This window comes from Cannabis sativa, chromosome 8, assembly GCF_029168945.1.
Source record: "Cannabis sativa cultivar Pink pepper isolate KNU-18-1 chromosome 8, ASM2916894v1, whole genome shotgun sequence".
Lineage (NCBI taxonomy): Eukaryota > Viridiplantae > Streptophyta > Magnoliopsida > Rosales > Cannabaceae > Cannabis > Cannabis sativa.
Window position 1 is genome coordinate 35,788,165 of NC_083608.1, and position 14,032 is coordinate 35,802,196.

General features: G+C 35.0%; 1 protein-coding gene across 1 annotated transcript; it reads left to right on the plus strand.

Annotated features, from left to right (window-relative positions):
• The first annotated feature begins 3,426 nt into the window (after positions 1 to 3,426).
• On the plus strand, positions 3,427 to 13,972 carry LOC115699476 (auxin response factor 6). The gene is made up of 14 exons (XM_030626907.2): positions 3,427 to 4,265; positions 4,839 to 4,951; positions 5,558 to 5,656; positions 5,742 to 5,798; positions 5,894 to 6,052; positions 6,180 to 6,264; positions 7,669 to 7,759; positions 8,153 to 8,317; positions 8,509 to 8,631; positions 9,542 to 9,617; positions 9,729 to 9,876; positions 9,961 to 11,309; positions 11,472 to 11,662; positions 13,371 to 13,972. The coding sequence occupies exons 1-14, from the start codon at positions 4,211 to 4,213 to the stop codon at positions 13,573 to 13,575; spliced, it is 2,916 nt and encodes a 971-aa protein (XP_030482767.2). The 5' UTR covers positions 3,427 to 4,210; the 3' UTR covers positions 13,576 to 13,972.
• The last annotated feature ends 60 nt before the right edge of the window (positions 13,973 to 14,032 follow it).

Genomic DNA, 14,032 nt, shown 5'->3' on the forward strand with positions numbered 1-14,032 from the left:
CCTCGGAGGCGATGATGGGTGTGATTGGTGAGTAGCTCCTGATGTCGAGGTTTATCCAGCATGCCCTGAGAATTGAGGAAACAGGTTGAGGGGAGCCACATTGGTGCGCTCTACTCCTCCTATAACGACATCAACCGAGATTATTACTCCTCTAGAAATAGGAACATTGATAGTGCCAACGTTGAAAGATTCATTGTTGTTGTTCGTGTTATTCTAATTTGTAGCCATTTCGATTCTCCTCCAAAATCTCAAAAATATAACGAGTTTCCCACAGACGACGCCAAATGTTGTCGGAGGAATTAAGACAACACCAAATATCGCAAATATTTAAACAAAGTTAGATATCTAACAGCAGTTATGCGAGTACTCACTTAGAATAGCAAGTACTCAAAGTATAGGCTACCAAATGGACAAAAACGAAAGCAGAAATAAAGAGAAGACAATATAATTATAGTGGTTCAGTCAGAGCTTGGCCTGCTTAGTCTACTTTTGATAATGATTTCAGCCTAGTTTATTTGATGATCCCCTTTATATAGAAAGCAAGTGTCCTTTAGGATTACATAAGCAACCTGATTAGTCTGTTTTTACAATAAATGACAATATTAAATCAAAATAAACGTATAAAGAATAAATGAAGAACCATTTCGTCTATTCTTAACTTAATTGCAGCAACGTATGCGACTTGATAAGCCGCGACTTGTCCATTCATATTCCAACACATGAGCTTGCGGGTTTTTCAGTGTTGTACTCACAGGATGGGCCTTTTGGGCCTATTTTGTTTGAATGTTTGCATTCATCTTTGATTGGATAGTTGGATATTCTATGCGTTGACAACGTAGGATATGCGAGTCCTTGGCGAGTCTTCGAGCACATTAGTTATTCAGACCAAACCTATGTAAAGAGTCGATCTTTACTCATCGCAGGAGAGATATACTTAATCATTGCATATAATTGGTATATGCACGACCAATATTAACTTCTCTTGGTTCTGCTTATTCTTTAACTATGCGGGACATAGTATGCGACTAGACCCTGTCTCAATCGCATCTTCTCGCAAGTTCACATCAAGCGAGGTGAGCCGATCATTCTCTCTGATCACATTGGTTGCCGTGTCCATACTCCTTCTTCCTACGAAGATTGGCTCCACGTGGCCCGATCCTTTGTATCTTTTGTGAATTGACGATAATAGGCTATATCATTGGTGTCAGTTTTGTGATAATTTAAAATCAACCAAAATAATAAAAATGGAGTGTCTATTTATAAGTGACGCAATTGATTAATGTTTATTAATTGCCTCAAATTTTTACTGAACCCATACAGAAAAGCTCGACAATAATACTTTATTGAAAAATTAAAAATATATCTAATTAGAGTAAAATTCTTCAAATAAATTAGGGGAGTTATATTTGCACCACATAAAATTATAAATACACCCTATTATTAAAAAAAATATAAACTTAAATAATTTTTAAAATTTACTCTTAATACTTTTTTAAAATTTTTTCCTCACATTATTTTATGTTAATTTTAATACTTATTTTGATTTCATTTTCATAATTTTTTCTAACTCATGTATATATTTTTTTATTTTTTTCTAAGAAAATTTCATATAATTTTTTATTTTAATTTTTTTGTCATAATTTTTAAAATATAATTTAATTTTGTTTGATAGGTATATTTTTTAAGAATATAAATTGAAAGAAAAAAGTTAAAAATACTTAGTACAATTAAAGATATAAATTTTATAAAAAATAAAAATTATTAAAATGGGGTGTACTTAAATGTAAATAAAATTTCCCATAAATTATTATGATAAGGCATTATTTCCACAAATATACAAGTTAATTATTTTTACATAATTCCTATTTCACCAATAAATATATAACACAATATAAACACAACACAAGATCTAGAAAGAGATTCTCTCATAGTGACATTGACACTCAGTTACATGTTCTTACTGTTCATGCCAATAAATTTATTTTAAACAATAAAAAATTAAAAATTTTCTCCTATAAATTAATGAAGCAAATAGATCAAATAATTTTTTTTTTTTTGAATAATAGAACAATGTAATTAATTTGAGCACATTCAAAAAAACATATATCTAGAACAATAAACAAAATTGAGAAGAATTTAATGACTTCCCAGTAAATATTTTATGTTTTGATGAAATATAAAAATATAAATAAATGAAAAGAAGAAAGAAGAAAAAACATTGGGTCAGAATCTTGCTTTCAGTCCACCCAGATAGTACTTACATCATGCTATTGCTGAACTAAATATGATGACATTGACCTATCAAATATATAAAATTAATATAAAAAAAATATACATCATTACATATGTTTGGGCACAGTATGGTACCAAGCTCAAACATAGACAAGCTTCCATCATAAAATCCTAAGTTGCATTCAAAAAGTTAAAAATAAAATCATAAGCTTTTATGCAAAAGTTACAGTTAACATTTTCATAATTTTATTTTTATAATTCTGTTTTTCAATCCCCTCTTCTTCAGACAAAATTTGCCAAACCTTGTGTAAAAGTCTTTCAATTTCATAATATATATATAAATGGCTACCCAAGTCATTTTCATTACTTTTCCTCTTATAATAGCCTTCAATTTTTTATTAGCTAAAGGGGAAAAATCCTAAATAATTATCAGAATCTAAGCACATTAGAATCTTTTTTTTTTAAACGAACATAAATTTTAATAAATAAACAAACAAACAGATCCTCTAAATTTTTGTGCTATACATATTTCTGTACCTACTTCCTTGAAATTTAGTAAAAGAAAAAAACTTCATTAACTTAAGAAAGAAAATAGAATAACAAAAAATAAGAGTCAAAACTTTGGTACCCATTAAAATCTTTCTGGCTCAAATAATAAAGGATAACAAGATAAGGATGAAAACAGTACTAATAATTTTACCCTTCATTTTACAATTTTGTACAAGCAATAATTCAATGATCTCTGTTCATTTAATTAGAAATCCCAAAAGGATAATTTCATTTTTTCTTTAATTTTCTTGAATTAAAATAAAATTTCACAAATAGAAACAAAAATAGAAAAAAAAAGAAAGAACATAATTGTGATGATAAATAATTTAGTTAGATAGATACAGCTAGGTAGGTAATACAATTTCTTTTTGTTTAAAAAAAAAACCAAAGAAAGAAATCTAGGGCAAAAAAGAAAGAAATAGATCAAGTCCTAGATTTTGGTGGAAGTTGGGTCTTCATATTTTATAATTTAAAATTAAAATAAGTATATTTATTTATTATTGCTTCTGACAGCCATCCCTATAGACATTACCCCACACCTCAAACTTTCTGTCCATCTCTCCTTTCTCATGTAATATATATTATAATATTAAATATTGTATATATATAAATATAAAAAAAGTGACAGCCAGCAATAATTACCACTGTATTAATTGACGGTAGACCAAACCAAACAAGGCCTTCAAACGAAGACCAATAAAGCTCACCACCGAAAATCTCTCTTCTCTTCTCTTTCACTTTCTCTCTCTTGTTTTTTTTTTAATTTTTTTTTCTTACTCTTACACACACAGAACAAACCAGTCTCTCTCAGTTACGGAGGCAAAGTTTTTCTCTGTCCATAGTCAAATCCGAACCCACAAAGTAGAGTGCTTTAGCTTCCTAGAAGTGCCACTTTCAGCTCAGTAAGCTTCTCTCATTATCGATCACAAAGGTGGGGGGTTTACTACTGTACTTGATTCGAGTGCTTACTCGTTTCTTTTACGCGTTTCGGTATCTGAGATCTGGGGATTTTAGGGTTTTTGTTGCAGTTGAAGGTTGGAGCTGCGAATTTTGTTTTGGAGGGAAGTTTCGGATTTTAGGGTTTTGTTTTTTTTTTAGTTGAAGTTGATTATGGCGTTTAGGGTTGGGGTGGTGAAGATCTGGCTCTATGAGGGTTAGGGGGTTTGTGTTTTGTATTGGTACTGGTTTTGGATGATATTGTTGGGCTCTTTAGTTGGTTTTTCTGGTCTTGAGCTGGGGGGGTGGGGGGGCGGCTTACTAATCACCACATTTGATGGCTTCTATATTTGCTTAATGGGGGGTTTGAGTAAGAAAGAGGACTGCTGTTTTTGATTTTTGTTCAGAGTTCGTTTCTTGAAGCTTCAGGTGGTTTCAGCTAATCCTCCTAGTATCTTCCCTTTTGTTCTGCTCTTACTTCCATTGGTGAAGAATGAGACTCTCTTCTTCGTCGTCCTCGTCGGGGTTTAATCATCAGGCTCAGGAAGGTTAGTCCTTTGTTATGTTCATTTTATTTTTGTCATTTCTTTCTCTGGTGTATGTATTTACTTGGGACGGTGATCTTATGTTTCTGAGGCGTCTTTAATTGTGCATGCATAATTCTATAATGTTTTGAGTTGACCTGTTACTAACTCATCTATGGTTGCGGTGATTGAAATGACATTCTGTTAGTGGTTCTCTTTTTTCTTTTTCTTAGGAGCTTGTTTAAGGTAATTGAAGTTGATTATTTATGTATTATTGTTAGCATGCATGTGTCTGCTTGTTAAAGGATATAAGTTTGGAGTAGTTGAATTTCATTATACCTTTATTCATGTTATATCTTGTGTCCTCATGTCTGTTTGGTTTATCTAAAAATGGATAGATCAGCTACAGGAGGATGAGTTATTGTGTCTGCTTGAGAAACAATCTCTGATTTTTTTAATGTTCTTGAGGGTATCATGCTTCGTAGCTTGGATTTTAATTGCGACTTGTATGCATTGTGAATTGTTGAAATGATGGGAATTTATTGATGTGGATCTATTTTTCATGTATATTAATGCCTTCGTGGAAATTATGTGCAGGGGAGAAGAAATGTTTGAATTCAGAGCTGTGGCACGCATGTGCAGGTCCACTGGTATCTCTGCCACCTGTTGGTAGTCGTGTAGTCTATTTTCCACAGGGTCATAGTGAGCAGGTTGGTACAATTAATTATTATAACGTCACTAACTTTACCATTTATTTATTACAAAAATTAAAAAGATTTTTATTTCATTTATGTTGAAAGCTTGATTGCAAGGAAGTGTTGAAGAGTTTGTCTATTGAATTAAAATGTTTGATCCGTTTGCTGTTTACGAATGTTTTTTCATCTTTTAGTAGCTCCAAATTATGTAGTCCCTATGACTGGTTTTAATGCATGAAATATTAAAGATATAAATTCATTTTGTTCCCGTTTAGTAAGATGATCATGTATGCATTATGTATTCTAAGATGTGGGTTAAGTTAGGCTGCTTTTGAAGGAATTTATGAAATCAGAAATCTTGTTATCTTTTTTTTCTTTTGGATTACTTATACTTTCAAAATTGGAATGAAAATAGTTATATGTGATAAGATCGTTCACAAGTTACCTCCTTTAAAGCCTTTGGTGGTGTCTAAGTGTTTCTAAGACAGTTGTTCTTGCCTATCTGATTTAAGTTTCTAGCAGTAACGGCCGAAATGCTTTTTATTCTTGGGTGCTCTGCTTGTTTCCCTATTCTTTTATGCTGTCGGTAATTGCTATTAATCCCTGAAATTTCCTGGACAGGTTGCTGCTTCAACTAACAAGGAAGTGGATGCTCATATACCCAATTACCCGAACTTGCCACCACAGTTAATTTCTCAACTTCACAATGTGACTATGCATGTGAGTGTAAATGTTTTATCTATGTTCTGTATGTGTTTGTGCACTTCTTGTTTCTTGCATAATGTTTCGTTTCTGTGATGAACAGGCAGATGTGGAAACAGATGAAGTATATGCTCAAATGACCCTACAACCATTGAGCCCAGTACATCACTTCCCTTGCTTGAGGATGTTCATTTGTTTATTTTTCATGTCTTCACTTCTTGATGAATACATCTTGTTTTTTTTCCCTTTCGGTAGCAAGAGCAAAAGGATGTGTACCTGTTGCCTGCAGAATTGGGTACTCCTAGTAAACAGCCAACCAACTATTTCTGCAAGACTTTGACTGCCAGTGATACTAGCACTCATGGAGGTTTCTCTGTTCCCCGGCGGGCTGCAGAAAAAGTCTTTCCTCCTCTTGTAAGTACATTTTTTAGCTGGAACAAGTTTTTTTTTTTATTTTTTTTATAGGTTATTTATCTTTATATGATTTTGTGTGTTGTGAATTTGGTTCATCAATCACTTTTTTCTATGATTGTTTCTTTAGGATTATACACAGCAGCCCCCAGCTCAAGAACTAATTGCAAGGGATCTTCATGACAACGAATGGAAGTTTAGACATATATTTCGAGGTGCATTTAATTTATGCTGTTTATTTTTTCCTGAGCTGTTTAATTGACATTTTTTAGTTGCCATAGTTGGTTTTTTATTCTAATATATTTCCATAGAAAATGTGAAATGTTGCAGTAATTTTAATTGTCAAGTATCATTGTTAGGTTAGGTGCAGTCTTGTTATCATCACTATCTTGTGATGCAAATTCTTTTTTCCTGAAATTTACAAATCTAAGCAGCCATTTGATTAGTTATTTTATACAAGCAGCACTTTGTAGTACATCTTATAAAAGCTACTATTTACTATTAATTTACTAGTATTATTACGTGCGAGGCTTCTGAAGCTACTTGCCAGTATTCTGTTGGGACTACTTAAAACCTGTCATGAATATCAAATGCATTGATAGTACGAACACGTTCATGAATTTTGAAATTCATGAAATTTGACTGGAGACCCCCATGTGGCCCCAAGGAGTTTAGTCTGTGGGGATTCGAACCTTGGAACAAATGCCTATAAGCACATTCTAACACTCCTTACCTCTAGACCACCCCTTGGGATTAACCAAATTCTTCAGTTGTTCTCTTTTCTCTTTAATATTCCTCTTCCCTGTCTACTCAGGTAAGTCAACACATTGGGGTCTTGCCCAAGTGAATTTAACACATAGATGCCCAAAGTTTTACAATTTTGGTTTTGCATTTTTTGCTTTTAGAAAATAATTGATAGTCCAAATTACTCAACTTTCCTGATTTATTTTATTTATTTTATTGAGTCAGTGCACATGATTATCATTTAATAATCTTGCCCTATGTTTGAAGGGGGAATGTAGTAGAATCCATTGTTTGTTAGGAGGGAGAAAGGACGGGAGAGGAGAGTTGGAGGGAGACCTTCTCTCTCCAAATCCTAAAATTTTAATCCTTCCTCTTCTGAAGGACTTCAGAAAAAGACAATAAATTTACCAAATACCAAAATTATCCTTTAAAAACTAATAAATAATTATACTAAAAAGAATACTATGCTAATTTTAACTACTAGCTTCCTCTCCATCCTTCCAACTTTACTCCTAATACCAAACAACACAAATGAGAGTTACTATCCTCTCTATCCATCATATTCTACATCCTTCCTAAACTCTCCATCCATCCTACTCTACCAAACATAGCCTTAAGGTTTTGTAGCAAGTAGCAAGAAGTATTTGTTTTTACTTAATTTGTCTTACTTATACAAGATTTACTGTAACATGTAATTGAGCTTCAGTACAGGCATATTCTGATCTGGATAGACAATGTCTTAACTGAATTTTAACATAGACTTTATGGGATTCTGCATTTCATTCTTAACAAATATGAGATGTCAGTTCAGGTATAGATCCACGATTCCAGCTTGTTTTAGTTTGTAATTTGATCTTTATGTGTTAAATGAGCAGGTCAGCCCAAAAGGCATCTTCTTACAACAGGATGGAGTGTGTTTGTTAGCGCAAAGAGACTTGTTGCTGGAGATTCAGTCCTTTTTATCTGGTTTGGATTTGGATATTCCTATTATTTTATTTTTTCTGTTATATGATTTTGGATTGACTCTTTTTAAGTTGGCACTTGACAAAGACTAGGAAATCTAGGATTCTGATCAGTAATTATTCTCAGATTATATCAATTCGTTTCCAAGTCTATATTATGCACAATATTCATTTAAGAATTGTGCAACTGAGTATAATTGCCAGTATTTTGCAGGGTATAGAGAATATTGTGATAGAGTATATTTTTCATAACCTCAGAATAGACTGGCATCCCCACCTTGAGTTTGGAAGGCTGGGCTTTCCAGCATAGAACCTGGATTCTGTTTCTTATTTGTTGATAATTATATATATTACTTTCAGGGTTATAAATTCCTTTAAATGAATTGTATTCTACCAGGAATGAAAAGAATCAGCTATTATTGGGTATCCGCCGAGCTAATCGTCCTCAAACTGTTATGCCCTCATCTGTTTTATCCAGTGATAGCATGCACATCGGTCTGCTTGCTGCTGCTGCACATGCAGCTGCCACAAACAGTCGTTTTACAATCTTTTATAATCCAAGGTGACTATCTCCCTGTGCTAATTTTGAACTTCTTTAGACAGCAGTGTATAGTTGATTAAGTGGATGAAAGTCTTATCCTCAATCTTACCTTTCATCAAACCTCCCAGGCAACAGAGTATTTGCTGGACCTGCTTAGGGAAATATGGTTATAAGGATGCTACTAATTTCTATTCCAATTGTATTCTTTTCAGGGCTAGTCCGTCAGAATTTGTCATACCTTTGGCCAAATATGTAAAAGCTGTCTATCACACACGTGTTTCAGTGGGCATGCGATTTAGGATGCTGTTCGAGACTGAAGAGTCTAGTGTTCGTAGGTTGGTGCTCATGAATTTTATACATTTTGCATTATCTTGGTTCTTTTGGAGAATGATTTTAAGATTCTATTGTCTGTTATTTTTGTTTTCTGAAAAATTGTTTAACATTTTTGTTCTTAATTTTTGATAACCTAATTGGTTACATATACACTCTTTATTCTTATGGTGGATGGGCTGATCTTTCCAATTAGAGGTGTGCCATGTTGTTTAAGAAGTGATTCTGGATTTTTTTTTCTTAGCTCTCTACTGTTTTGGTTTGATTCCTAGTGTGGTTGACAATTAATACTTCCTCCTCTGTTTGCAATCCTGTTACTCTCTTTGATTCATATTTCAACAGGTAAATTGCTTTCTTAGAATATTTTGTTTTTACAGCTATGAATATTTATTTATTTTATTAATTTTTGGGGTTAGGGCATGGGAAGATATCTTTAGATTTGGAGAAGACGTTTCTTTGTTAGCTAAACTTTTGTACACTTGTCTGGTGGGTTGAGGTTCCTCTTGAGCTTATCACATTTGTAGATGAATATGATAAATTTAAGTTCACCTTGCCGCTCTTTTTACTAATTTACACTTTTAATTAAATATAAAAATGCCACAATATTTTCAGACATACAAGGCACACGATTTCTGTAGAATCACTTCATAAGTGGGTGTTGTATTTCTTTCCCTGCCTCCTGTCTCCCAGTGTATAGTGTTCTGTTGCTATAATATAATCCTTACGGAAATCAGATACCCATAATTGCTCTGAAATTATTCATTTGTCTTTTAAGTTGTGGTATTTATATTAACATTTACGCTCATTGGGAATTTAATATATGTCTCCTCTTTAGATGTTTTTACATAGCATTACATGCAGTTATGCAACTGCAACTGTTGAGTACTTACTGGGTGATTACAAATTTGTTGCCAGGTACATGGGAACCATTACTGGCATTAGTGACTTGGATCCTGTTCGCTGGCCGAATTCACATTGGCGCTCTGTGAAGGTTTGCCAAAGCATTTGATTGTTCTTTAACAAACTCATTTCTTGATTAATAACCACTATGAGTTCAACTTACATGATATGCGGTCGATAACTTATTTTGGTATTAATGCAGGTTGGTTGGGATGAATCTACTGCTGGAGAGAGACAGCCAAGAGTCTCGCTATGGGAGATTGAGCCATTAACAACATTTCCAATGTATCCATCCCCATTTCCTCTCAGACTGAAGAGACCATGGCCATCAGGATTACCCTCTTTCCATGGTATGGTTGATATTATCTGAAGCTTGAAAAGAAACATGGTTGGTTCTTACCTTTGGCTAATATTGTTTTTAATGTTCAATTCAGCTCTTAAAGATGGTGATATGAGCATGAACTCTCCATTGATGTGGCTCCAAGGTGGGGTTGGAGATCCCGCGCTTCAGTCATTAAATTTTCAGGGACTTGGGATTACACCCTGGATGCAGCCAAGGCTTGATGCTTCAATGGCAGGTCTACAACCTGATGTGTACCAAGCAATGGCTGCTGCTGCACTTCAGGAAATGAGGGGAGTGGATCCTTCAAAATGTTCACCTCAATCTCTTCTGCCATTCCAGCAATCTCAAAATGTTTCTAATGGGTCTGCTGCTTTGATTCAGAGGCAAATGTTACCACAATCCCAACCTCCAAGTACTTTTCTTCAGAGCTTTCAGGAAAACCAGGCTCCGGCTCAGCCCCAACTTATGCCGCAACAGTTGCAGCGTTACCACCCATATAATGATCAGCGGCAACAACAACAGCAACAACAACATCAGCAGCAGCAGCAACAACAACAACATCAGCAGCAGCAGCAGCAGCAGCAGCAGCAGCATCAACATCAGCAACAGCAGCAACAGCAGCAGCAGCAGCAGCAACAGCAGCAGCAACAGCAGCAGCAACAACACCAGCATCAGCAACACCAGCAGCAGCAACACCAGCATCAGCAGCAACATCAGCAGCAGCAGCTTCAACCGTCACAACAATTGCATCAGTTGTCTGTTCAGCAGCAGATTCCTAATGTTATGTCTGCTCTATCCAGTTTTTCCTCTGGTACTCAGTCTCAGTCTCCATCGCTGCAGGCCATCCCTTCACAGTGCCAGCAGCCAAGCTTTCCTGACTCTGTTGGAAATCCCATATCTTCATCTGATGTTTCCCAAATCCATAGTATATTAGGTTCACTATCCCAGAATGGAGGATCCCAGTTGCTTAACTTAAGTGGTTCCAATTCTGGTATCTCTTCTTCTTCTTTGTTAGCCAAGCAAATCTCAGTTGAACCACAGATTTCATCTGGAGGTTCTCCAAGTGTACTGCCTCAGGTGGAACAATTAGGACCTCCTCAGTCAAATGTTTCAGACCTTGCTACTTTGCCTCCATTTCCTGGGAGGGAGTACTCAGCATACCACGGTGCTACTGATCCGCAAAGCAATCTTTTGTTTGGAGTTAACATTGATTCTTCATCCCTCATGTTGCAGAATGGGATGTCGAACCTTAGAAATATTGGCAGTGAAAATGATTCACTGTCTATGCCGTTTGGTTCTTCGAATTATTCGAGTGCCGCCGGCACTGATTTTCCCCTTAACTCGGACATGACTACTACTAGTTGTGTAGATGAATCAGGTTTCTTGCAGTCATCCGAGAATGGGGACCAAGTGAATCCACCGACTAGAACCTTTGTGAAGGTAACCCAATTTAAATTGGTGCTCATAAAGTTGTCTTCTGAAAGATGTAGAATATTTCTAACATTGGTTATTTATTTGTTTACTTTCTTATTTTTGGCAGTACTCATATTTGTTTCTTATAACTGAATCTGTTGTCTTGTTAAATGTTTTAATTTCTCACAGGTTCACAAGTCGGGGTCCTTTGGGAGGTCACTGGATATATCCAAGTTCAGCAGTTATGATGAACTGCGCAGTGAGCTCGCTCGCATGTTTGGCCTTGAAGGCCAACTGGAGGACCCTCAGAGATCAGGCTGGCAGCTTGTATTTGTAGACAGGGAGAATGATGTTCTTCTCCTTGGTGATGACCCTTGGCAGTAAGTCCCCATATTTAATAATTCAGCAGTTTGTATGGTTATCTTTAAAAACTCTGGTTCACTATGCATAATTAAATAAAACATGGCAGAGCTTAGGATATTAATTCTGTTTGCTAGCTCGACACTGAAAGTAGTTATTCTAAGAGTAGGTGCAGGCTTCAGCCTTTCAGTTTTTGCAAGTGATTTTACAGTAGTGGTTGAATTAATTTTTATGTTATTGGTTGGGTCATGCATTTTTTTTGTTGCTGGAAATGGTATTAAGTGTTTAGTCACTTAGGCTAAGATATTGTGTGAAATTGAGAGAATTGTGCCTTTATGGCCTGAAATAGTTCGTTCAATGAATACTTTATGAAATAACAATTACACGATGACTGGTTTTTTCTTTCTGCAATAAGTGTAAAGAGGTTAGAAATCTACATATTCAAGGTTTTCAAAAATGAAGAATGGCTGTGAAAATAAGTTTGAAGAATGCATTGACAAAGGTAGTGTGAAAATAAAATCTCCGAAAATTGTGCATGGCTCCTGAAGAATGCAAAAATGACGTAAAGGTGCCTTGTTCAGTTGGCGGCTTTTGATTCGTGTCGCTCCATTTAACATGCTGCAATTTTGTTTTCTATTCTATTGATTTTCTTAGAATAACAGTAGAGTTGTCACTGTTGCATGATGACTGGGGAACTATTATCATAATTTTAGTATGCGATAATAATGAGAGGTCAAGGCATCTGTGTATTCAATTTTTGTGGATTACTGAATTTGAGTTGAGTATGGGAAGATAAGTAGTCAGGAGGCTTTGTGTGCATGGTTCCTTAAGCATGCAACGATGACATAAAGGTGCCTAATGCAGTTAAAGATTTTTGATACAAGTTTCAATTTATCTGGTTGGAGTGTTCATTCTATGGAGATATCACTGACTAGCAGTATACATTGGAAAGTTACGACAAATGCTTAAGATTGGGGAGTTACAAAATTAGGAAAATTAGGAAGGTACGTTGGGAGATTTGCTAGATGCGTTGCTTCATAGAGATAATGGTGACTGATTGTATCTCCAGGTAGCATTGCAGGATTGCAAACAAGATTTTATGTAGGGTTTTAATCTGATTGTAGGATCGTATGACTGAGCTTTATCTCTGCAGTGTCAAATTTTTTTCATTTTAATAGAGGTTTTTATTGGAAATGTGTCAATAGTTTTCGTGGCACTGAAAATGGAAAATGAGCTACGAATGAAATTATGTGAGCTGCTCAGACGGTGGATTGAATTGTTTCCTAGTTATTTTTGTAAATCATGATCTTGGTGTTTAATTAGTGGGAATGCGTACAGTTCAATGTGTATATTTTTGCTAGTACAAGGTAGGTACGATGTGTGTCAGTCACATCAGGATGGTATTGAATTTGGATTGTTTATTTGAACTATAAATGAGGTGGGTGGGTGTCTAGTGTCCACTTCAGAAACAGTAAGAATAGGGTGAATAAATATGTATTGTTCCTTCCTCTTTAATTACAGTATGATTGAGTGTCTTGAGCCATGTGGATTGAATGCTTTACCCTCCATCATAAATAATAGTTTCAGTTTGAGCTTTAACAACACGTGGCATTGAAAAATGTGTGTACCCACTGTTTGGTGGGTTCTTCTTCTTCTTATTATTATTTATTACTTTCAACTCTATTAATTACACATGTTATTAATGTTAAATGATAACCTTTTTTCCAGGGAGTTTGTAAACAATGTGTGGTACATAAAGATACTGTCTCCACTTGAAGTGCAGCAAATGGGCAAAGAAGGCCTCACCCCCGGAAGTTCTGTCTCGAACCACAAGGTTTCTAATAGCAGTAACGCTTGTGATGACTACATCAATCGACAGGACCTCAGAAACTCTAGCAATGGGATTCCATCAATGGGCAACCTTGACTACTAAAAAAAAGGCAATATTTTCCTATGGAAAGCTTTATTTTAGATGGTCGGTTGCTGTTGAATGTTAGTAATCACCTTATTCTACTAGTACCCACTTTTTCTTATGTACGGATAAAAGCATTCTTTTTTCTTTTTCTTATTTTACTTTCTGTGGTCAGTGAGATGTAGTGTTTGGGCTAATTATGTCTATTTTAAAATTTGCATGTCAGCTTATTACTGTAAATTGTAATAGGATGGATACCTTCCTGGTTTCTGAAACTTCTACCACTATATAGCTCTTTAGAACAACAACACGTATCCCTCAAGAGAATGATTATCTTGATGGCAGTTTGTTTTGCTATCTTGTCTTTGTAATTTATATGAGGAATTTTAATACTTATATCTCGTTATATTGAACCAAAGACACCCACTTGTTATGCTTTTTTCTTTTATACTCGTGATTATAATGACTTTGTCTGTTT

Excerpts from the sequence above, each read along its gene's own strand:
- LOC115699476 (XM_030626907.2), top strand. The coding sequence starts at position 4,211 with ATGAGACTCTCTTCTTCGTCGTCCTCGTCGGGGTTTAATCATCAGGCT. Across the intron at positions 4,266-4,838 it reads TAATCATCAGGCTCAGGAAG|GGGAGAAGAAATGTTTGAAT; the intron begins GTTAGTCCTTTG and ends AATTATGTGCAG. Across the intron at positions 9,618-9,728 it reads CACATTGGCGCTCTGTGAAG|GTTGGTTGGGATGAATCTAC; the intron begins GTTTGCCAAAGC and ends GTATTAATGCAG.